This window comes from Larimichthys crocea, chromosome X (assembly GCF_000972845.2).
Source record: "Larimichthys crocea isolate SSNF chromosome X, L_crocea_2.0, whole genome shotgun sequence".
In the NCBI taxonomy this organism is placed as follows: Eukaryota; Metazoa; Chordata; class Actinopteri; family Sciaenidae; genus Larimichthys; species Larimichthys crocea.
Genome location: NC_040020.1, coordinates 8214911 through 8237953, shown reverse-complemented (window position 1 = coordinate 8237953; position 23043 = coordinate 8214911). Strand labels below are relative to the sequence as shown.

Here is a 23043-nt window from a genome sequence, read left to right as displayed (position 1 = left end):
ACATACATTCTAACAACAGTCTGCATACAGTAATACGTGCATAATGCGTACAGTCTGCTAGCGATAGCGTACAGTCTAGCATACAGTCAGCAGACAGTCTGCATACAGTCTGCATAAAGTCTGCGTACATGTCTGCAGTACAGTCTGCATACAGTCCTGCAACATCAGTCACTAGCTAGTGCATGTTTTTTTTTTTTACATAATAATATTTTTATTAAATTTTCAAAATGAAAAATTCCTCTTAACTTGAATGAACGATTTAAAAAAAAATAATTCAATTTTCAATCATAATAAATCAACATCATCCTCTCAAAACAATGAACATTTTTAACTTAGCTGCACAGATGTCAACAATATTTTTTTGGGGGCCCCTGTCAGTCGGGGGCCCCTAACTTTCTGTTTCTCCAGGTGTGGGCAGTGTAAACAGAGGAGGACCGAGCATTGAACCCTGGGGAACCCCACAATCTATTTCACAGTCTTAGATAAAGAGTGATGCATGGAATGGAATCAGTCAGAGCTCAGTGTCACCTGAGGATGACCCTCCTGCAGACTGCTTTCTCCTGCAGAGTGTTGAACACAAGCTCGGACAGAAACTCGGGGTTGGATGTGGTCTGGATTTCTCCAGGCAGCCGTGCAGAGCTGAGGCTGGGTGACCGTCCTCCGCACCTCTCTGCCGGCTGTGCTGCGGACGGAGCACCGTCTCTGCAGCTTCGCTCTCCGTGCTGACTGCACGAGAAAAACCGGAGCAAGTTTAAAACGTCTTTAGAAAACCTGCAGCAGGACAGCTCCGGGCTGAGCTCGGTGTTTCTCGTTCTGTGATCCCATCAGACACGAAGCGTCGTCACACTCTTCTTCTCTTCAGTTTTAGTTTGTTCGGCATCGTATAAAAACATTAAAAAAAAAAAACAGCGAGCTCGTGAACACGTTAACAACAACATCCGGTCTGCTGTGACGTTTTAAAAACGACGCGAGGAGGGCCGGTGTCAAAGATCGTGTATTTCACACAGAGTGAGCGGAATTGCTGAAACTACAACTGCTCCGGATAAAGTGCAGAGTGGCACCTCCTCCTGTTGTTCACGCACGCGCATGCGCAGGTTTTTTGACGCTCAAAATTAGTTTCTCCAGCTCGGGCCATTTGAAAATAATCAATCAAATCAAATTAAATCAAATAAATAAATTAAATTAAATAATAAATAAAATTAAATCAAAATTAATCAATCAATCAAATCAAATAAATCAACCACCTTCAGGTAAAGATCAAAGTCGTGGATCATGGTGGAGCTGAGGCGAAATGGGAGCCAAAACAAACACCTGTGACCACACCCACCTGCCCCATCAAGCGTCCACGCTCTAATCCTGCAATAACTTTTAAGCCTTAATATAAGTGAACAGGTGAGTTGTATATAAATTCACCCTCAGTACAGTTTGTCATGAACGGGAAATTAGCTACAGAGACCAAAACTGTTTTTTGTACCAGGCTGTAAACATTTTATTTCTGCTGGGAAGTTTGATCATTTGGACATGGGGACTTATGGAGACGGAGTCACTTCTGGAGCCAGCCTCAAGTGGACGTTTAGAGAACTGCAGCTTGTGTCTTCACGTCACATGCTTCATTATATTAGTCTAGAGCGGCCGTTATTGATTTGCCTGTTGTTAGCTTATCACAGTGAAGCCAATGCAACTGTCAAAAACTGCAGTTCCTCAAACGTCCACTTGAGGCTGGCTCCATCACAATTCACTTCTGACTCAACAGTTTTGGCCTGATTTAATATATAAATAATTAAAGGGCTGTCAATCGATTAAAAAAAATTAACTAATTAATCGCAAACATTTCTGTAATTAATCGCGATTAATCGCGATTAATCTATCAATAATATATCAATAAATTAATGCATTTTTCTGAGACTGAAGCTTATAATGAATTTATTTATGTAAATGATCAAATTAAATGTAGAAATAAACACAGAGAAAGTACAATTTAAATTCATTCATTTATGGCTTAAGGTGCACATATGACAGTGCAATAGAAAAAAAGCCAAATGAGGGAAATATACTGACGAGTGCCACACTCCTGTTAGTGTAGACTGGGTGTATTTGCGTTGAGGTGATATATGTTTAAAGTCGTGTTACGTCTGTGGAATTTAAATTCGCGCTTGCAACTGTGCAAATTACCTTGTTTTTGTCCAACGAGCTGTGGGGCAACTTGTTTAAAGCATAATGTTCCCCTAAAAGTCCTTATCCATCTTCGCCATAGACCTCCTTTAGTTAGGATAGATCATAGACATATACATAGACTCCCTTTAGCGTTGGATAGACTCATAGACATATGACATAGACTCTCCTTTATTAGATAGATCACAGACATGATACACAGACTCTTACTTTAGTTAGGATAGATCATAGACATAATACATAGATGCCTCTTGAGCAGTGGGTCCGTTGTTGGCGATACGTTAACACGTCCCCCATATGGATGTGGCAAGATTGCCCCGATAACTAATACAAGCAGGGCCGGTTTTTACTATGGGCAATGTGGGCGACCGCACAGGGGCGCAGTCTCCATGAGGGCTTTAATTTTAATTCATCTTATACACCCAGTCACACACACACACTAATATATCGGGGAAACAAAGCTACACTTTGCCACATCCAAAATGGCGGCCTCCACCGGAAGTAAACAAAACCGCGTATATTGCGTTAATTTTTTTTAACGCGTTAAATTCTTTAAAATTAATCGACAAAATTAACGCGTTTAATTTGACAGCAACATAATATAATAAATCAAGGTTTTTGTGGGCAGTAATAAGACAAACTGAGCTTTGAGCTGCTGCAGATGCAAGTGCAAACTCCCAGAGTCTACAAAAAACGAGACTGTGCGAAGCTGAAGAGCTCGACGATGAGAACCAATAAAAGAAGATGCACGACTGAGAAAAACTAAGAGACAGAAATGTTGGAGTATTTTATCCCGGTAGGAGAGTCTGCAAAGACTCTTTCAGTAGAAACTGAAAAAACTGTAAGCCATTTAGGATGATGTTGTTTTGTGAAGATTCTTAAACACGGTCTCATTAGGATCGGACCGATATATGACAGCAAAATTAAGATTCCTGAATTTTTTTAACTGTGAAACATCGAACATGAAAACAGCAGCTGATGAAATGACCACTCTCTACTCGATCGTACGACAGGCTGACGCGGTCGAAAGCTCCAGAACAATACTGAATTTCAAATTAAGGTTTTACTGGTCTTGAAGAACAGCTGCATGAAAAATAAAATACATGTAAAATAACTCTGTGGCACACATCGATAAGGTCAAATGTATGTTATTCTGTTTTTGAAATATAAAAACCCCTTAGCAGAGTGACAGTTCACAATTTTTAACAGGGTGTTTTGACAGTGACGCTGAAGACGTCGTCTCCCTTTGTTCGGATGACTGCAGAAACCTCCATGATGATGAATAATTGTGTAATTTGGTTGTGCCACAAGGGAGTCTGATGAAAATTGAATGACCTCCATTCATGTGACGCTAACAAAACACGATCCTGCTGCTGCGGCTTTAAAAACTCGTCATGGAATGAAACAAAAAAAAGACACTAAAAAAACAAAATAACAGAACTAAAAAGACCGATGAAAAGATCCCCTTTGGCATAAACTGGACTAACAGGACAGACAAACGGACTTGGACCTGAATAACCAACCATCCGAAAAGAAGCACGTTGCAATCTGTGAGTTATGGTTCAGAACGGGGCACAGCTAACAATGATGTGATTACATGTATACCATTTTGTCCAGTCAGCTACTGATACTCAGACCCACGTTTAAAAAAACAAACAACATGTTCACATTGTAACATGTTCAAACCTCAAAGTGAAAAAAACTACAAGTCCCAGTATCGTCAGAAGACGACTGACTTTTTATACATCCTAAAGCGAGCGCTCTTACCCGTACCAGAGGTGATGCGCTGCTGGTTGTCTCGGTAAATCTCGAAAGTTGAGTTTCCCTGGCTTTTCCTTGAGCTGTGATCAATGCAGGCCGAAAGGCTTCGGGTGATGAAAGAGTGGGGTGTGTGGAGATTTTTATTCTCTGTCCAGGCCTCGGCTTTTACAGTATGACAACTGTTGTCATGGCAGCCGACCGCAGCAAAACCACAATCCGATGTGGGACTAACACGAGAGTTCAACACGTCAATGAAAACGTTTTCCAACGCAGCCGTTCACGTGGAACTCAGACCAGACTTTGGTGTTAACTCAATAAAACACACAGATAAAAGAAGTCGTAACATTCAAGGATTTCCTAACGAAAAACTTGTAATATCTCAACGCACTTCATCTCTGACAAGTATTCAGGTGAATCTGTCGCTTTCACACCAAACCGCCTGGACGACGTCCTGCTGTTTGGGCGGTAACTGCCCAAAAAACGAGCACCCTAAAAGGAAAAAAAGAAACCTGCTCATGATCGTCTTCTGAGCTTTGGTTCGTTTGTTTTCCCACTGTAGCGAACCGCACCGGTTCATGTGCCACGTTTTCGGCACCAAAAGGGCTTGTTTTTGGACCGCAACCTGCCCAATGGAACCGGACTATCCGAGGAAGAAAACTCTGGCCCGTTTGAAAGCGATCAACTAAGGCCTTGGGGTGAAAGCGCCTTCATCTTTCCGTTATGTTGCGCGGGCTCAAGTCTGCGGATTTTTGATGCTTCAAACTCTAAACTCAAAGGTTCTTTGAGCGGTCTTTGGGTCTCTCTACTCTGGAGATCTTGTGTGGTTGGTTGTTGTGTTAATAGATACAAGTGTTTAGTGTTTTAGCGCCGTCTTCCCAACAGTGGAGGCACTGATGCTTCCATCTCCAAAGTCACGTATCTTCTGAACACGGCACGTCGTATTGTTGCCAGATTTTTGTCCTCCGCGCTAATAATCTCCAGTCGCTGATCATGCATGGACGCACCTACGGCTTCCAGAACTTTTCTAAAGTTCTCGAGTCCTCCTCGGTCTTGGCCTACTCTTTGTGTTTGGTCAATGATTGCGTTACGTTCCTTTCACTGTATTATGGATAATAGTGACGCTTAAAGGAACATCGACATCGTTTATTCTATCAACCTGGAATCAGCAGGTTTTAGTGTTTTATGGATCGGCACGTTACGATTTCTTTATCTGTAAAGTTTTGAGTTAATATCAAAGTCTGGTCTCGATGTCACTGAAATCTGGATGAAATATGTTTAATGAACAAAATAATTGACGTTGAATACCTATCGCCCTCCCCGCGTTACTTTAGACATGGACTCCAAGTGTAGAGTGTTTCCTTGTAATGTCTCTTAACGTCTGAACCCCTCAAATTAAATGTCATTCACAACAGTGAAATCAAACCCACTAAAGTTTCTCCAGCTGGTGACAGTGGAAAAGCTGCATTTAACATTTGGCGCAGCATGAATAAAAAACAAAAACAAAAAAGACAATTTCAAGGTAAGCTCTCTAAATACAAACACCAATGCTAAAATAATCAGCTAAAAGGATAAGTTCCAACAAGGTTTGTGTTGTGACAATAATCAAGTGACAAGTTACCAGTACAGTTTTAACTGTAGTCTTGATACAGTTGTCCTACAACAAGGACAAACCAAAGACCGCGAGCCACGCAGAAGACTGTTCACACTAAACTCCAACCAACCGATACGTCAGCGGCGCCTACAAAATGCATATTAAGTAGGTTCAACTGTGCAATCATCCAGTCTTCAGATTCCTGGTTTGTGAAGATGTGGGTGATTTCATTTTAATTGTTTCATATTTGGTTCAATTCTCAAGTTCCAAAAACTGTTTTTTTAACCTTGTAACTGGTCTGCTCCCAGGTCAGATCCTCCGGTGACCTGCTCGCCCACCTATCTAAGCACCAAAGGTCGGTAATGTTCATTGAAGAGAAAAATAATCAAAACAAAAACAGACGACAATCAGTGTTCTATCCATCCATCATCAGTCCGTTAGTGCGCTTTTTGTCCTCTTGCCCTGTTTGCCCCCGGTGAGGCGACGGCGATGCCGTTGCAGGCTCCCGCTGATACCAGAGTCTGGTCCTGCGGCCTCCCTCCACGTCCGGCAGCTCCTCTTGGATACTGTCGCAGGCGGGCCATGGCGCGGTCGATGGTGGCCGTGCTCACCAGATTGGAGTCGTGCATGCTGACTAGATGCAGGAGGAAGTGGCGGCAGAGGTTGCGGCGGAGATGTGAGCGCCGCGGTTCTCGGCGAAAAGCATGATGGCCTGATTCATCTGGTTGTCCGCTATGAAACTGCAAAGTAGAGAACAGGAGATCAGCGCTGGGAGAAGGAGCCAAACGAGCAAAACGGACTTCAGGGTGAGTCACGTTCAACGTACCCGTCGTTCATGACGTGCAGGTTCCACAGCTTCATCACTTCCTTCTCTCCCTCGTTGACGTCTGTGAACTCAGCAGTTTGCTGCAAATAAACAAATCTTAAATTATACATTGATGCAATACAAACACAGTGAGATCAACAGTAGAGGAAGCTGAAGCAGTTCTGTCTGTGGTGGCAACAGTTTTGTTCCTTAAGTTATTCATGGGGACGGCGTTGACAAAAAAAGAAAATGCCTTTTGCTTTTGGTTGCCATGGTGATCCAACACCAGAATCCAAAGCTTCATCCTGATGGGTTCAGGTCTCAGAAACAGTCGACCACTTTTAAAACCGTTCAGAGACCTGAAACTCCCCCGAGCAGGTCTCTGTCACGCACAGGTGTTTCAAAACACGCAACGCTGTTGCGACGTCATGAGAGGTTTTAAGATAAAACCATGATTACCGAGCAGATTTCCAGTCATGATACAGATAAAGGTTCACTGCACACGAAACTTAAACTCTAACATTCAGATACATTACGCTCTGGACTCTAACAGCGTCTCGGTAAGTCATGACGTGGTGATGAACGCTGAGCTCGACACAAAGGACAGAGCAGTAACGGCTTCTTCCACCTGGCCGTCTTCTCTCGGAGCCCTCTGGATCTCTCTCGTCCTCGCTGTCCAGCTCCATCTCCTGCGCGCAGAGGCATGCAGCTGTCGCTGTGGAAGTACAGGCGGTTGTGTCCGCTGACAGTAAGTCCTCTGCTGCGTCCAACTCATCCATCCGCAGTCCCAGGACTCCGACAGACTTGCTTGGTCCTATTGGGGCCTGGAGGAAGCGACAGGGAAACAAATCTTAAACACACAACTTCAAATCTTTACTCTCCTGTTAGATATTACAATATGATACTTTATTTAATAGATACAGAATAACTAAAATGTAATCCAAGTAATGTCATGAGTTTGTGGGCATCAGCAAAGATCAAATCACTACTGGCACCTCACAGATCATCATATCAGCCTGTCGCTAATAATTTATTTGCAAATTGATTAGACTCCCGATGTTTGATCATGTAGATTACGACTACAGCTGTGATAGAGACATTTTAAAATAATCTTCTAAATGACGGGCCTCGATCTGTTGGCAGACACTCGTACACCTTCACCAAATCTTTTATGCAAGAGAGTGATGGAAAGCTCAACTGCAGGAGCAATCATGAGGTTAATTTCCTCCCCGCTTCTTGAATCGATTGTGAATTGGAAGAATATATTTTACAGTCGTGCAATAAGTTTAAGTGTGAGTTCCACTGGACTTTAGAACTCTAGAGATACAGTTTGGATGTGTTTCTGTTATAGATGATTCGGGGGTCTCTCTCTTCTTTTGGTTTCCTGTTTTTGTTCCATTTGTTTCTTTAACAGCATCCCTACCTCACGCTTGTTTGCACCTTAACATCTGGTTTTTATGTAACTCCTCTTAGCCCTCATGAAGAAAGCTTGTGTGTCGATCATCATCGTTTCATTTTCACAGTGGTGTCGTGTGGAGTTTTCAGTGATGCGCATTCAGGAGAAACTTGGACTGATCTGTTTTTCAGGTCACCTTCTCGCCAGCGCTCAAAACTGTTCTCGTTCAGCTCAGGCTCATGAACAGTTCATTAAAGATAATTAATTGATTTAGCCATTCATCACTAAACCAGACAGGGCCCAATTAAAAAGTGCGCGTTTAAAACGATTAATCACTTTAATTAACTCTGTTTCTGAACAGAGTCCAGGTTTTACCTGCAGACAGTATGTGGGTCCACGGCGGTCCTCTTGACGGGGCCCTTGCGGCTGAAGCGAAGCCGGGCTGGCTGTGGATGTCCTGAGTTTCCGACGTACGAGGCCGTCATAGCACTCATTGATGGACACGTCGATCCTTGCTCCTTTGGGGTGAGGCTGCAGATAAAACAAAACAACAACCACACTGTCAAGGTCACCTTCTTTCAACACAATGTGCATACGTCTGCAAGACAACACGTTGTTCCTCACCACATAGTTGAAGATGAAGCGGGAATGGGAGAGTTTGAGGTGTTTGAGCAGGCTGTAGAGTTTGCTGCAGTTCAGCGTACACAGGGACAGTGAAGATCATCCTCGCCTCGGTTTGCTGCCGTGTGTTATGTTGTACAAGAACTGAACAAGGACACAGTGCTTTTAGTTACAATTGAAACAGATGGTGGACTTACGCAGATGAAAATGGTGTTTTCTAACAGTATTGCGGCATCATCAAGGTACATCAGTGGGAAATCAGTGTGATCCCAGGCCCATGTTGATTTTCTTACTGTTGCGTGGTGTACCTGATAAATATACGGAGCTGTCGACCCGCGGCTCACATGGGACCTGCTCTTCCTTTCCTCGTCTGAATGTCTGGCTGACTGACTCTTTCACTGCTGACGGAACAGACGGAGAGTTATTCTTTGAGATCACCAAATCAGAAAAATCAACATGTCTTTAGAAAAATGTAGAAACTGGATATTCCCCTCAGAAAAGCAAGATCGAAATGACAGCACATGACTGTTACTAAAGCCCTTTCAGACAAGGAATATGTAACATCGCTCACTACTAACTACCCATCTGTTTATTTAGCGTTGTTATTAATTAACTTCGTTTAATAACCAGATTAGACCCGCTGAGATTAACTAAACACTGTTAAGGATGCCCGCGGCCAAGACGGCAGAAATACAAAGTTTCTGAAGACGACTACCACAAACACCAGCATGCAAACATGAGTCTCTGTTATGGAAACCATCACAGAACGAGGCAGCAATATTCGTGCAACATTGGGTAACACAGAGATGAACAAAAAACACTCATTTATGTCGCTGTGTGGCTTCATAAATAATCATCGTGGATGCTGCAGGGAGGCTGAACCTGTAAACACCCTAACCCCTAATACCACCGGGCAGAGGCTCTGCGGTCCACCTCGGGGCGGTTCAGGAGAGATTTCCCTGTCGACTTATTCACTTTTGGTCATTTTCTTTTGTTTAGGTTTCTACCATGTAGCTGAATTGATTGACAGTCGCACAGGGTGATGTCTCTGTGTCTGACTTCGGGCGGTCGACGGTCAGTCTAAGCGCTTCTGTGGATTCATTCGTTGCCTAGAACCGAGGTCATGAGCTCTGGTGCAGCCGTGCCCGTGGGATTTAGTGGTAACACACTTCTTATATGAATGAAGACATTATAAAACACACAGGCTGGGCCTGTTTCACCTTTCAGCCTAAACAGAGTTTAAAAAAGGACAACCTGTTTGCTAATGATCATGTAACACACACACACAACGAAACTTGTGACTTCTACACAACACGGCCGAGGGCTTACTCAGAGTGACGTGTTCAGTTGCTCGTACATTCACATTCATGAGTGTCTGAAAGGGACTCAACAGCCATGACTCAGACTGCCTTGCCAGATTCAGTTACAAATATAGCCCAGCCCCACACCATCACCACCACCACCACAACACCAGTCGTGGGTGAAGATCCAAAACCACGGCCCATTCAGCTCTGCCAGAAAAGCTGGCAGAAATATCTCCACTTCCTCTGTGACGTCCTGTCATAAACACATGTTACAGGATGTTAAATGAGGCACAAGGTGAGCTGTGAAGCGTTTGTCCCTCACACCCTTCATGTATGGACGGAGTCGCCTCCTGCTCTGAAGTGTCACAGAATTAAATGAAGCTGGAATAAAGAGATTCTGTAAAAACTGACGTCACAGCTCCCTGTGGTGGGTTGGTACTTACTCATGAGGGCAGCTCGGTGGTTGCTGGTCCTGGTCCTCCATGGGGCACGAGCTGTCCGAGTTGCGGGTAGCGAGGGGTTTGGCCCACGGGGCGGTGGAACTTCCCGCTAGCATCGCCTGTCCAACGGCAGCAGAACGGCAATGTGGGTCCCTGGAGAAAACGTCTCAAACGGTGGCAGTCTCCTGTGGAACACAGAGTTACAGTCAGTGGCATGAAACGGCACCGCGGTGAGCACACACATCGCATGCGGCGTGTATGAACGCCGCTCCTACCTTCCATCGGACGGGGTTCCCACGTAGCCGCTTCTTGCTGACGTGGGCCTGTCCTCCATCCCTGCATGGACACTCGTACTCCCCATCCAGCAAGCTGCAACCTCCTGCAGACCGAGGGAAGACGGTGAGTTAAAAAAAGGTGGAGCCAGAAAAGGATTTCAACAAGTCCAACGTAAAAAAAACCACTGTTCTTATCAAAGACAGTCCATCTGTGCAACATAGGTCTCCGTGGTCTCTCCTCCTCTCTGTGAGATGAACTTCTCTTCTTCTACTCGGAGTATCGTTATCATCGTGACAAAAAACAAATAAAACAATGAATTTTTTCATGTCCAACGCAGAAACATCCAATCTTATCTTTAAGCCCATGGCCTGCGGCTGAACAGTTCAGCAGTGAGCCCAACAAACTGTTTTTTCGGACGATGTGGGTGCTCGAAATTTCAATCACGTAGATGAGATCTAATTCAAAGATGTTTCTCATGAGTTGCCAAAGACTATGTGAAAGGGTTTGCAGACTCTTCAGTGAAAACACCTCGTCTGCCAGTGAGAGCCGGGTCAGTCCCTCTTGTTACTGATGGTGATGAGGAACTAGTATCTCCTCATAACACGCTTTTAGAGTTACAGAGGAAACTGGGTGGAGACCACAAAATAATATCAAGAAATGTAGATGTATTTTTCGTTCCTGGTTAGTATGACCAGCTTAAAACTACTCGACACAAAGTCAGGACTTTATTTAACGTGCTTTGATTCACGGGAACTTATTAAATGACGGAGGTCCCGTAGGTGCTCAAACTTGCGGTGGCATATTTTCTGTCACCCATTCTTGATCTCATAACAAAAAGACACTGTAATTTTTTTAAAAATCTGATACAAACACAACACAAAAGGCTTCGATGTGGATTTTTCCTACCGTGTTTTTTCGTGGTCCTCTCCTTTGACCAGACCGTGTAGTATCCCTCCTCCCTGTGCGTGACACCCTGAACAGGAGCGAATAGGACTTGACATGTGGCTGGTTGCTGGGCTCAAACCGTTGCCTGGAGACCAGTAAGGAAGGGGTAGGAGCCGGGCTTGGTTTGGTTACTGTCTGATTCAAGGCACCTGTGCTTGTTTACTGTAGGCACTTGCCTTAATCGGGCACGCCTGACATTCCGAAAGACGAAAGAGTCCAAACTCAATTCAAACTAAACTCGATCGGCGAACGATCTTTTGCTAGAGAGTAGAAGCATTTAGAGCTACCTTGGCGTTTTTGATGGCAGACTTTGACAAGTAGCACCTCTAAGGACACGGAGGTTTTGTTCATTTTCTGAATTTCGGAGATGGCTTTCTTGTACGACAACAACAACAAGAGTCAGCGTCAACCATAGCCATCCCTCTTTGGTCCCTCTTCTGTATTCACCCTAGCTTCAGTGTATACCTTCATCATGTGTCCTCTCTACATATACATACATACTAGGCTGCTGCAATGACAACACAGGAGTTTAGACCAAGTTTGTTTGCGTGCGCACTGGAAGCCTGGTTACACACAGCTAACCGTGTCCAGTTTCTGATCATCTGTGAGCTGAGCTCCACTTCTCACCATCCCCGCTATCGTGTTCCAGTACAGATGATCAAGAACCCTGGATAAGGTGTTCTCATGTCACAGCAGCAAGAGAACGACAGCAGTTAAAGAGAACGCTAACGCACGTTAACACCTGTGACTGCTGTTATATCTGATGGCAGTCAGGCGTTTGTACAAGTGTAAAAATCTTTACTCGTGCATCTGAGAGTGAACAAACAACCAAGCACTCAGCAAGAGGTTGTAAAAAAAAAAAAATCTGCTCACATCCTTATGGAAAGACACCAGTGAAGGTTAAACTGTAGTGCGCGAAGACAACTGAAAAACAGAGAGACTGCACACGGAAATCACATGCTGAACGCCTCAGAAACCGTCTCAACCAATCAATCCGCTGCGTTACCCCTTCGGAGAATCTGCTCTCCCTTCATCTTCTCAACTGTCTGCAAACATATCGTCCACTTTGACTACTTTCCTGAGAGGACGGAGACAGAGTCCACGTGGTTAATGATACACCGTACACGCACATAACACATCAGGCACTTTCACATGGCATCAAAAAAAGGAACTGAAAACATGTTTCGTACCTTCTGGCGTTTGTTACTAACCGTTTTCTGTGAGAAATGAGGTGAGCGTCCTGTGCCAAAAATATGGGCTAAAAAAAAGGAAATATTAAATCACTGATTAAAAAGGAACTTTCAATAACTCAAAGAAACACATGTAACTTCACTACGCAATAACAGTTCCTTGTGCGGAGAATCTGTAATCTGAGTTGGTTCTGGAACAGAAGAGGGTCATAAAAGGGTAACCAAGTGTTGGAGAGCGTACCACTCAATCTAGATACAGAGTTTTCACAGGGTGCAGTGCCGTCTACCTACTTTACCGCCCATAAAAGTCCTCTCCATCATTTTATTTTCACGGTGCAGGATCTGAGATATGAATCAGTTTTAAGTTGCTAACACATGGCAAAAAGAAGGCGTGTAAAACAGGGGTGGGTTTTAAGATGCAGCCAATCTATCTACTCACGGTTCTTCGGGAGTCGTGCTGCTGGCTTGGCCTGCATGACGTCCACTACACAACAGTGTACTAATGTAATTATCGAATTCGCTACTTCAGGTTAACATCATTGTAAATTGGTACAATATGTTTGTGTGTTGACTTTGTCCTGTACACCGTTGACATCTATGGACGGCGGTCCGTTCTGGAGCTCATGCCGTCTGGTGGAGAGGACCCTCTCGTGGCTCTTCCTGAGGTTTCCTTCCACAACTTTTTTTTTTTTTCCTGTTTAAAGGTTTTTTTGTGGGCAAAGTTTTTTTTCCTCACTGAAACCGAGGGTCTAAGGACAGAGGGGTGCACTCTCCTGTACAGATTTGAAAACCCTCGAGGAAAGGAACTTTGTGACAGAGACTAAATACCAGTTTAGAATACAGTCGGAGGACGTCACGGAGACTACGTCCAGGTTTACATTCACGGAACTACGTCAGGTTACATGCCGGGGACGTCAAGGAGACTACTACGTCCCAGGTTTTTTAGACAGTCACCTCGGGGACGTTCACAAGAACTCGTCCCAGGTTTTTTAGACAGTCTAGCGGGGACTCCGAGACTACGTCCAGGTTTTAAGACGTCCTGCGGGGACGTCACAGAGACTACGTCCAGGTTTTAGACAGTCTGTCGGTGACGTCACAGAGACCTACGTCCGAGGTGTTAGACAGTCTGCGGGACGTGCAGACTACGTCCAGGTTGTTAGACAGTCGCGGGGACGTCAACAGGGACTACGTCCAGATTTGTAGACAGTCCGGCTGGGACGTAACGAGACTACGTCCGGTTTTAGAAGTTCGGCGGGGACCTCACGGAGAACGACGTCCAGTGTTTTGACAGTCTGCGGGAACGTACGGAGACTACTCCAGTGTTTTAACAGCTCCACGGGGACGTCACGGAGACTATAACGTTCCAGGTTTTATAGACAGTCTGCGGACTCACGGAGACTACGTCCAGGTTTTAGACAGTCACTGCGGGGTTTAAAGTCTGGCCACCAGCATGAGTCTGACCTGATGAACTTTAAGAGTGGGGTCTCTAATCGCTAATTCCTGCGTGGCCACGCGTCAGTAAATACCATATCAGAGGCTCCTGAACACACACTTTGGGCCAACAAATAAATTGGATTTCATTTGTGTGACTGTATGCAGACTGTGTGCAGACTGTGTGCAGACTGTGTGCAGACTGTATGCAGACTGTATGCAGACTGTATGCATGTACAAATCAGCAGCAGTAAATATTGTGCTAGTCCTAGTATTGAACTACAAGACGCAAAACTGTTGCAAGCCTTTGATTAGAGTTCTGTAAAGCTTCTGATGGGATAGTTCGGTCCTAGAGATGTGGTGGGCGGCCCAATTTGATTTATTTTTTTGTCATGGGGCCCCTGCGTGGAAACGTCGCAGAAGATCCAGCACGGACTGTTCATACAGCACTACAACACGTCATTGGACCAAAACATCCTGCAGTGAATGTCTTTCCACAGGCCGATACATTTCAAAATAAGAGCATACTGACTAAAGTAATTTATGTAGAAGCTTGTGTTTCAGTACAGCGTGCATGTTTCCTTTAATCTCTGATGACGCAGCATATTAATTTAGTAAATATCTGACATATTGTACCTTTAACTAACCATGCAAGGTGCCAGCTGCTCTTCATTCACACTCACACATCGATGGCGCCTCAGGAGCAATTTGGGGTTCAGTATCTTCAACAGACTGGAGGAGTTTATCAGTTACATATCGATATGCTGATGACACTTTGCTTTACATTGCGGCCTGTACTGATGACTCAGGGACATCATGTTCGCTTAATTAGGACAAAATCAAAGTTTTGGTTATTGGTACTGAAGCTCCGAGAGAGCCAACACACAGACACTAATGTGCCTTTATTATCTGCAGGATTGTCTGTGGACGAGGAGCAGGAAGAAAAACATTACACCAGTTTAACCTGCTTCAGAATCCATTTTAACATCCTCTTAATGGTTCCGCCTATTCATCAAACTGATAAACTAGCTGTTTTATTTGATTGCATGTATGAAAGGTGAAATAAAGTCTGATTTATCGATCCTGCCCATCATGATGCCTCTCTCTCTCCTTTCCGAAGCAGAAAACTCCCTGAATCGAAGCTCCCACCTCCAGAAGGAGAAGAGGAAGCGGGGAAATGAAAGCTCTGAGACGGTCTCCAAACGTCCGAGGTCTGAGGGAGCTGTCGGTACGGGTCAGTGTCACATATCAACCCAGGCTGTGGAGGAAAGTATCGACCTGACGGCTGAGAGACGCAACAAACTGAGTCGCACTCGCAGACTGAGGCAGCAAAGTGAGAGTGAGAAGCTGAAAACTTCAGGTTCTCTCCAAAGAGGTAAACATGCTCCATCATTTGTTGATGATTGTTTGACGTCATTTTAAATCTCAGTTTTCTTCCATCCAGATTCAAGTTTGGAGGATGTTCTCTGGACGGACAAATACAGCCCTCAACATTCAAGTGAAGTCGTCGGGAACTCGGCCTCTGTGAACAAACTGCAGAGGTGACGTTAACACGACGTGCTCGCTCTTTTATCGGATTTAAAAATCAGTAAATTTCACTTTGTTCTTTTCTCTCTGGATTTCAGTTGGTTGAAGAAATGGAAAGACAGAGCTGACAGTGATGATCAAAGACAAATGGAGGAAAGGAAACAGGAGGAAAACAGCAGCGGTATGAGCTGTCATCTGTCACACTTCACTTCTGCTCTTACATCTCAGCTCAGGGTCAGAATGTGGTTTCTGATGAGCTGTGACCGAACATCTATCAGCACGCTGCTGATTCCTGGGTTTTATTTTAACGACACAGGATTTTCCATGTGTGGGATTCTTGGTTGGAAAAGTAATAATGATAATGATGATGTCCTCCGTGCAGACTCATGGGACTGTGGAGACTTCCAGGGTGAGGCTGGGCCACAGGACGACAGAGAGGAGCCGCTGTGCAACACCGTGCTGCTCACGGGACCTCCAGGTGTGGGCAAGACCGCCGCGGTGTACGCCTGCTCGCAGGAGCTCGGCTTCAAGGTTGGACCCAAATCTTTGAATGCATCCATGTTTTTGATTCAAACAAAAACACACGGCTGCATGCTTTCAGTAATTTTATGCCTCATACAAACATGACGTGTCATATCAGACGCACCAGGTGTGTCCAGCTGGTTTAGTTGGGTGCTCAGTCTGCAGAAGACTGAGGTGTTTGTATGTTTTCTCTATTTCGTCACAGAAACATGTTCAGATAAGATACAAGAGAGGCCGGGGATATTCAGTTGTTATAGCAGCTCACAGAACACGAGGTGGATGAGAAAAATAAAACAGAAAAGCCAAAGATGTAACAATAAATGAAGAGTCTTATAGACTATATGTTAAACTGCTGATATAAAAGGAGGTTTCAGCACAGTGAGTTCTGTGTAACAGGTTAGTCATATTTCCATCTGTGCTCATGCAGCTGCTCTCACAGCTCAGAACAAACAGTCAAATATGGATCTTTGAGTTCTGAATAATCCTCATCACATTTAAATAAGAGGAATAATTCATGAACTGAATGTTTCTTTTCTGTCGAAGGTGTTCGAGGTGAACTGCTCGTCACTGCGGTGCGGCCGTCATGTTCTGTCCCAGCTGAAGGAGGCGACCCAGTCCCACCTAGTGGAGATGCCGGGCAGAGACCCGCTGAGACCAGCCTACTTCAACAACTACAACGTGAAAAGCTCGGCCGCTAAATCTGAGACTTTACCTGGTAGGATGAGGACGATGAAGACAGTGACACCTGGAGCGAGGTTCGTCTTGTGTTTAGATGTTTAGATGTTTATTATTTTTACAGGACAAACTGTCACCGCCACCTCAAAGAAGAGAGCGGCACAGAACTTTGGACGCCCCGGTCGCAAAGGAAAAGCTCGTCCAGCCACAGTCACTTTGGCCAACTACTTTAAGACCAAGGCCAAAGCGGATCAGTTCCACTTCGGTGCCCCGTCGCCATCTGAAAAACCAGACGGCAAGACATGGAGCAGGACGCCGCAGAGCAAAAAGACAGCCACATCACTCATTCTGTTTGAAGAGGTAAACCATTTGGCATCCCCACACTCGGAGACATATAATTTAACAGATACGAGACATGAGCCCAGTTTGGCTGATCCGTCTGCAAACTGTCTGCTGCCGCAGGTTGATGTCATCTTTGATGAGGACGTTGGTTTCCTCGCAGCCATCAAGACTTTCATGACAACCACCAAAAGGCCGGTCGTCCTGACCACCAATGGTAAGACGCACGCTGTAATTTTGAATAGAATAACATTGGATTAATATTAAACGTCTTCCTTAGATCCATCGTTCAGAGAGAGATTCAGCTGCAGCCTGGAGGAAATTATCTTCAAACCTCCGTCAGCTGTAAGTCTTTATCTCTACGCATGCATGGTTCACGAGTTAGCTCACACTTTTAGAGAGTGACACAGACTTACTCCGTCTGTTTCCGAGGTGGATGTCTGCACCTACCTGCAGCTGGTGGCTTTGGCTGAGAATGTGCGACTGGAGCTGGATGACGTCCGCGGCCTCCTCAGGCTGTCCGGAGGTGACGTCAGACGCTGTCTGCTGCAGCTGCAGCTCTGGGTGCATAGCGGTGGAGGACAGAGTAAGCCCCCGATATGAATGAATGGTGAGATGAATGGTTGTGGAGAACACCCCCCTGATCATTCAGAGTGTTGTGAATCACAGATTTACAGGAACTGTCTTTATTTCCTCGTCTAGACTCGAGTGTTACCGACACAGGAGAGCGTGCAGACCTCCAGCTTCCAGGCTGCACTGCCTGCATGCTCGGCCTCCACTCTGCGACCCAAGACCAGCTGAAGAAGCTACTGAAGGTAAAGTATTGAGATCTTCACCTCGTGTTTATGAACTCTGTCGACGTCATCTGTCATTATTTTCTTTCTTTTAACTGTTCAGTGTCAGTTCTGGTCTGAAACGGACACGATCGACCTCCTGAGGCTGCTGGTTGAGAGCTGGAGACGAGGCGTGCCTCTTCTGTACTCCAACCTGGAGCTCCTTCTACCCATCGGGGCCAAGGGCACTTCAGTCCACCACCTGGACAAGGGGACTTGTTCTGGGCTACAGAGTGAGCCAAGTCCAAAGGTGTCAGTCGACGACAGTAAACCTGTTAGGAAAGTCTCCAGGCTCAGCAGGAGGAGACATATCACAACGTTTGACACCTCGACCTCAAGCTCGAGAGACAAGACTGAACGAAACGCAGCCAAAGTGTCATCCGACTGTTTGGACGCCTTGACCGACTCATGTCGTACCTCGATGCCACGATGCCGCCTGCAGAGCCGCTTGTTTCAGGCTCGTGCAGACCTGAGGCGTTCGCTTGGACAGGAGCGGAGATAAAGGACGGCTTGTTGGATGAGATGAGTGAGGAGGAGGAGAAGGGCGGCAGCCAGGACAGGCTGCTGGATATTCAGGCTGCTGTTGAGGGTTTGGGGTGTCACAGGTGCCTGTGGCGAGTATCCGAAGCGTGGACTGACGCCCAGAAATACAGACAGGACCTGGGAGATGCAAGGTGGGGGAGGCTGGTGGAGAGACTGACGTCACCTGCGTCTTCCAAAACACAGAGCCTCAGCTTTAGCCTCCAACCTCTGTGTGCACCAAGGTGAGTCTGCTCTGCAGCACCAATGTTGTATCGTTCTAAAGCAGGAAACCTCAGTCTCCGTCATGTCTGTGCCCTCCAGCCTGTCCCAAAGGAGGTTCGAGCTGAGCAGGTCGGTGCTCAGCAGTGATTCCTTCAGCCTGCTGGGGAACAGACGAGCCGTCGCTGTCGACTACATGCCGGTCCTCCGTTATGTCTGTCGCTCCCAGAGACAGCGACGACAGAAAGAGGAGCCGGCGAGGTGAGACAGACACTGTAAGACACCCGCTCACGTCAGTGTACACCGCGATGAGTCAGTGTTTTAATTCTCATCATTTATCTCCCGCATCAGGAGTCTGAACTACCTCAGCAGCTTCTCAAAGTCGACACTGAGACTTCTGGCAGAAGATTTCTCATAGAGTAAAAGATGGTAGAACCTCCACCCTCACTACGTCACTGTACTGCGCTCAGTGTTTACTTGGCTGGTCGGTCGGTCCACAAAAACTTTGCAACGCTTTGGCGGCCACCCTAAAAGACTGAAATTCTGTGTGTGTGTGTGTGTGTGTGTGTGTGTGTGTACTGAAAGCACTTCACATGAGAAATCTGTTTTTATTTACGCATACGTCCAACCAGGAAAAGTGAATAAAAAAATTCTATTTTTGTAAATCATGTTCATCGTTTTTAAAGAATATAAAAACACTCTGATCGTCCAGGTGCTGACGTGGGTCGACGTCGGTGCAGTTTATCTTCGAGTTATTGCAAACAAAAATCCAGCAGCTGTTACTTTATGCACGAGAGCAGCAACCTTCAGCATCCAGAAAAACGTATTAGTGTGTTTGATGTAACATAACCGAACACCAAATCTGTTCATGAGTAAACATCTGAAGAATGTGCATCAGGGTCCCTCGGGCTCGTTTCACTGGGTACAGCTGGTCGCGGGATGAGGTCGGTCCACGTGTCGGCTAACTGGAAGTTTCACTGAGGAGCTCGTAAAAAGCCACCGCCTGCAGCAGAGCGTCGCAGAGCTCCTCGCCTCCTTGCCTGCTGCCCATCTGGAAAGAATTCCTGTACTTCACCAGCAGCTCGGGGGGGAAGTTTATCCTGGGAAGCTTCTGCGTCACCGACTCCGTCATCAGCTGTCGGACCGTCTGTGCCCCGCTGGTCCGCGACTCGCCCACCATGAGTCCAAAGTGACGTCCCACGGCGGTACGCATCATGTTCAAAACCCTGCACGGGAAAGAAGGGAAGTCAGGAACCTTCAGCACGTTTCAAAATAAATGCCGACGTGTGTTTGTCTCTTTCAAACCTGGGAGGAATGTTGGACTCGGGTGACGAGTTTCTGGGCTCGAGCAGAGCGAACAGCATGGCCTCCACGGTCCTCATGTGGGCCATGACCGGGAACAGAGCCGTGTTCTGGACCGAGATGGAGGATTTCTCTATTATGTAGAAGTCAGCTGACGGGAGGAGTTCGACAACAACGGAGACCTGACGGAGAAGAATCAAACGCTGCAGGTTAGATTCTGCACGCTCAGAGAATCATTCGACAAATCTCTGAATGAACCGTGAACGTTAACTCACGTCGTTCAAGTAAGCAGAAGCCATGTAAGTCCCCCTCAAGAAGTTTGGACACTCCGTCTGTTGCCAGTCCAGCACGGTCATCCCGCGGTCCACGTGAGTCCAGGCGATCTTATTAGTTCCACATACGAGTGACACGATGGAGCTGGCATCCTGAGGAAACAAACACAGAATCATCATCACAACCACAGGCTGCATCTCTGCTTCTTCATGCACTGATTTTAGATGTTTCAGACCGGAGCAGGCGTCCCCGTCAGCCTGAGACAGGGTGGACGTCCTCACCTCCAGCCAGGACCTGTCGATCTCCGGCCTGATGAACTTGGCCAGCTGAATCCTCACTTTCCTCTCCTTCTTCACCGGGTTGAGGATCGAGTTGAAGACCGTCACGGCGCTTTTGTGCTTGAGCAGCGGCACGTTCACCACGCTCTCCAGAGTCTTAAAGGGTCCGTTCTTAGTCCTGTACTCCACAATGTTGACAGACTTGCGTCCTCTCAGGAGCTTGACGACGGCGAGCTCAGCCAGCGTGGCGGTGTTGAGCCGATGAAGGATGGCGTCTCGCTGCTCGGAGGTGTAGAACGCGTCCAGCGGTCCTTTGTCGTCTTTGCAGGGCGCGGACACGGAGGTCAGGGTGCTGTCCAGGGTCTCGAATCCTGCCACGGGAACCCGGCTCCGCCAGCAACATGTGCACTGGCGGCGGAATAAGCCAGACTGTCCCGCATACTGACCTGCAGGACATACAAGAGGAAGCTCGTCAATCAGAACCTACTTCTGGAGACGGATCCTGGATCAGAACCAGCTTCATTGGACAGATCTGTGGTGGCTCCAGTTTCACGGTAAACAGACTGATGACTTCTATACGAGCAGATTTATCTCACTGATGGCGTTAGGAGGAGCTGCTGGTCACATGATCAGTGGACGACACTGACACGGTAAACACTGAACTGATACGTACAGAGAGAATCTATCAATCTATCTATCTTTATATTTATATATCTGTCTGTCTATCTATAGAAACACTCAGAACACAGACAGACAGTGAGGCTGTTTATGTTGATGGTATGACAGTATATGAGCAGACTGTGTGTGAGTCATTATATTTATGTTTTAAACAAACAAACAAACATAACAGAGGAAAATGTAAAATAATTCATAAGTAAAAAATATATATTTTTTTTTTTTTTTTGTACACACACACACACCACAACACAAACTATAAGTAATATGAAGTGTAGATTATAAATGCAGAATTAATGTAAACAAATAAAGAATAAATCTGGTTCAGAGATTATTAGATTATAACACACACACCTCCACACACACACACCACCACACACACAACCACACACACAACACACCACTCACACGACACTACAACAACACCACACACAGACACACACCACACAGCACACCTCACAGACACACACACTCGAGACACACACTAGACAGACAGACACACAGTGGACAGAATCTGTGGACAGTCTGTCTTCTGTCTTCAGTCTGTGGACAGTCTTCAGTCTGTGGACAGTCTTCAGTCTGTGGACAGTCTGTCTTCTGTCTTCAGCCTGTGGACAGTCTGTGGACAGTCTGTGGACAGTCTTCAGTCTGTGGACAGTCTGTCTTCAGTCTGTCTGTCTGTGGACAGTCTGTCTTCAGCCTGTGGACAGTCTGTCTGTCTGTGGACAGTCTGTCTTCAGTCTGTCTGTCTGTGGACAGTCTGTCTGTCTGTGGACAGTCTGTCTGTCTGTGGACAGTCTTCAGCCTGTGGACAGTCTGTCTTCAGTCTGTGGACAGTCTGTCTTCAGTCTGTGGACAGTCTGTCTGTCTTCAGTCTGTCTTCTTCTTCTTCTTCTTCTGTCTTCAGCCACTTTAACCTGTTTAACAGAGTTAGCATTCAGAGCTAGCTGTCGCTAATTCAAACCACCGAAGAAGAAGAGACTCACTTTGAACCGCCGCCGACACGAAGCGTCTGAAGCGCCACATGCTGATTTAATGATGACACTTAATGATGACACTTAATGATGACACTTAATGATGACACTTAATGATGACACTTAATGTCAGAGATTAATTAAAATAATTTAGTTAATTTATTTAATTAAAGCTGCAGCTCCGACATGTTACCGGGGACACGGGCAGCGCATAATGTCCGGAGTGAAACAACGAACGACGCTCACATTAGTTCCGGAGAGCTGCTGCTTCTTCTTCGTGTGTTTCCGGCGGATCAGAGGTGCACAGCAGCGCCACGTGCTGCGCGGCAGAGGCTGCGCACTGAGGCTCCGGGTCGCAACATGAGGGGCGGGACCCCCGGGGGGTCGCGAGGCGGCAAGCGGGGGTCGAAAAAAAAAAAGCCATGAGTGTTTATATACACATTTATATATTTATACTTTGTTCTTAATGGATGGTTACCTGTTTACATTTGTTTTGTTTTGTTTGTTTGTTTACCTGGAGTATTGTAACTAAAATAAATTATTAAAGTATTTCTGATTCTGATGTAACGAGGACGAATCATCAGGCTGAAAAGTTTCATGTGTTCTCATGTTTATATCCGTGAGACTGAATATGTGTCTGTTTACTCAGTAACTGTACGTACTATTATTCTGTGTTTCTATTTTACTTTATACTTTATTTAAAATATGAGAATGAAACACTGAGAGGCCGATCTGCTGCAGGAGAAATACTTTTAATACTTGAAGTCAGTTTTGCTGATACACGCTCATGTAATATTCTGCACACAGGCTGTGTTTGTTTAAATGTGAATCAACACCTCGAAAACGAAAACGAAAGAAAAATAAAGTGCCAGAAGATATAAATATATATATATAGATATAAATATTTGTACGATATGTTTTTAAATGAAAAGAGCTGGAGTAAAGCTTATTCTGTAAACATGTGTGTGTCCC

The 23043-nt window shown here is 45.7% G+C and overlaps 2 protein-coding genes across 5 annotated transcripts in view; one reads left to right on the top strand and one right to left on the bottom strand.

Moving 5' to 3' along the window:
* Positions 1 to 19130, top strand: part of atad5b (ATPase family AAA domain containing 5b) — a 20644-nt gene extending 1514 nt beyond the window's left edge. The window contains exons 2-14 of one of the 4 annotated variants that reach the window (XM_027283559.1): positions 15053 to 15307; positions 15377 to 15473; positions 15558 to 15640; positions 15842 to 15990; positions 16525 to 16696; positions 16781 to 17016; positions 17119 to 17212; positions 17276 to 17340; positions 17428 to 17581; positions 17698 to 17810; positions 17893 to 18592; positions 18672 to 18830; positions 18921 to 19130. In XM_027283559.1, the coding sequence (XP_027139360.1) occupies positions 15053 to 15307; positions 15377 to 15473; positions 15558 to 15640; positions 15842 to 15990; positions 16525 to 16696; positions 16781 to 17016; positions 17119 to 17212; positions 17276 to 17340; positions 17428 to 17581; positions 17698 to 17810; positions 17893 to 18330 (1856 nt within the window). In that variant the 3' untranslated portion in view covers positions 18331 to 18592; positions 18672 to 18830; positions 18921 to 19130. Of the gene's footprint in view, positions 1 to 15052; positions 15308 to 15376; positions 15474 to 15557; positions 15641 to 15841; positions 15991 to 16524; positions 16697 to 16780; positions 17017 to 17118; positions 17213 to 17275; positions 17341 to 17427; positions 17606 to 17697; positions 17811 to 17892; positions 18593 to 18646; positions 18831 to 18920 lie in introns of those variants that run through there. The other 3 variants (XM_027283560.1, XM_027283561.1, XM_027283562.1) reach the window with 3 other exon arrangements.
* Positions 19131 to 19161: 31 nt separating this feature from the next.
* On the bottom strand, positions 19162 to 22260 carry tefm (transcription elongation factor, mitochondrial). The gene is made up of 6 exons (XM_010744470.3): positions 22184 to 22260; positions 22084 to 22129; positions 20426 to 20868; positions 20147 to 20296; positions 19875 to 20053; positions 19162 to 19795 (listed from the first exon to the last, which is right to left on the bottom strand). The coding sequence occupies exons 2-6, from the start codon at positions 22121 to 22123 to the stop codon at positions 19531 to 19533; spliced, it is 1077 nt and encodes a 358-aa protein (XP_010742772.1). The 5' UTR covers positions 22124 to 22129; positions 22184 to 22260; the 3' UTR covers positions 19162 to 19530.
* Between the last annotated feature and the right edge of the window lie 783 nt (positions 22261 to 23043).

Excerpts from the sequence above, each read along its gene's own strand:
- tefm (XM_010744470.3), bottom strand. The coding sequence starts at position 22,123 with ATGTGGCGCTTCAGACGCTTCGTGTCGGCGGCGGTTCAAA. Across the intron at positions 20,297-20,425 it reads TCGACAGGTCCTGGCTGGAG|GATGCCAGCTCCATCGTGTC; the intron begins GTGAGGACGTCC and ends TTGTTTCCTCAG. Across the intron at positions 20,054-20,146 it reads CTTCTGCTTACTTGAACGAC|GTCTCCGTTGTTGTCGAACT; the intron begins GTGAGTTAACGT and ends CTTCTCCGTCAG.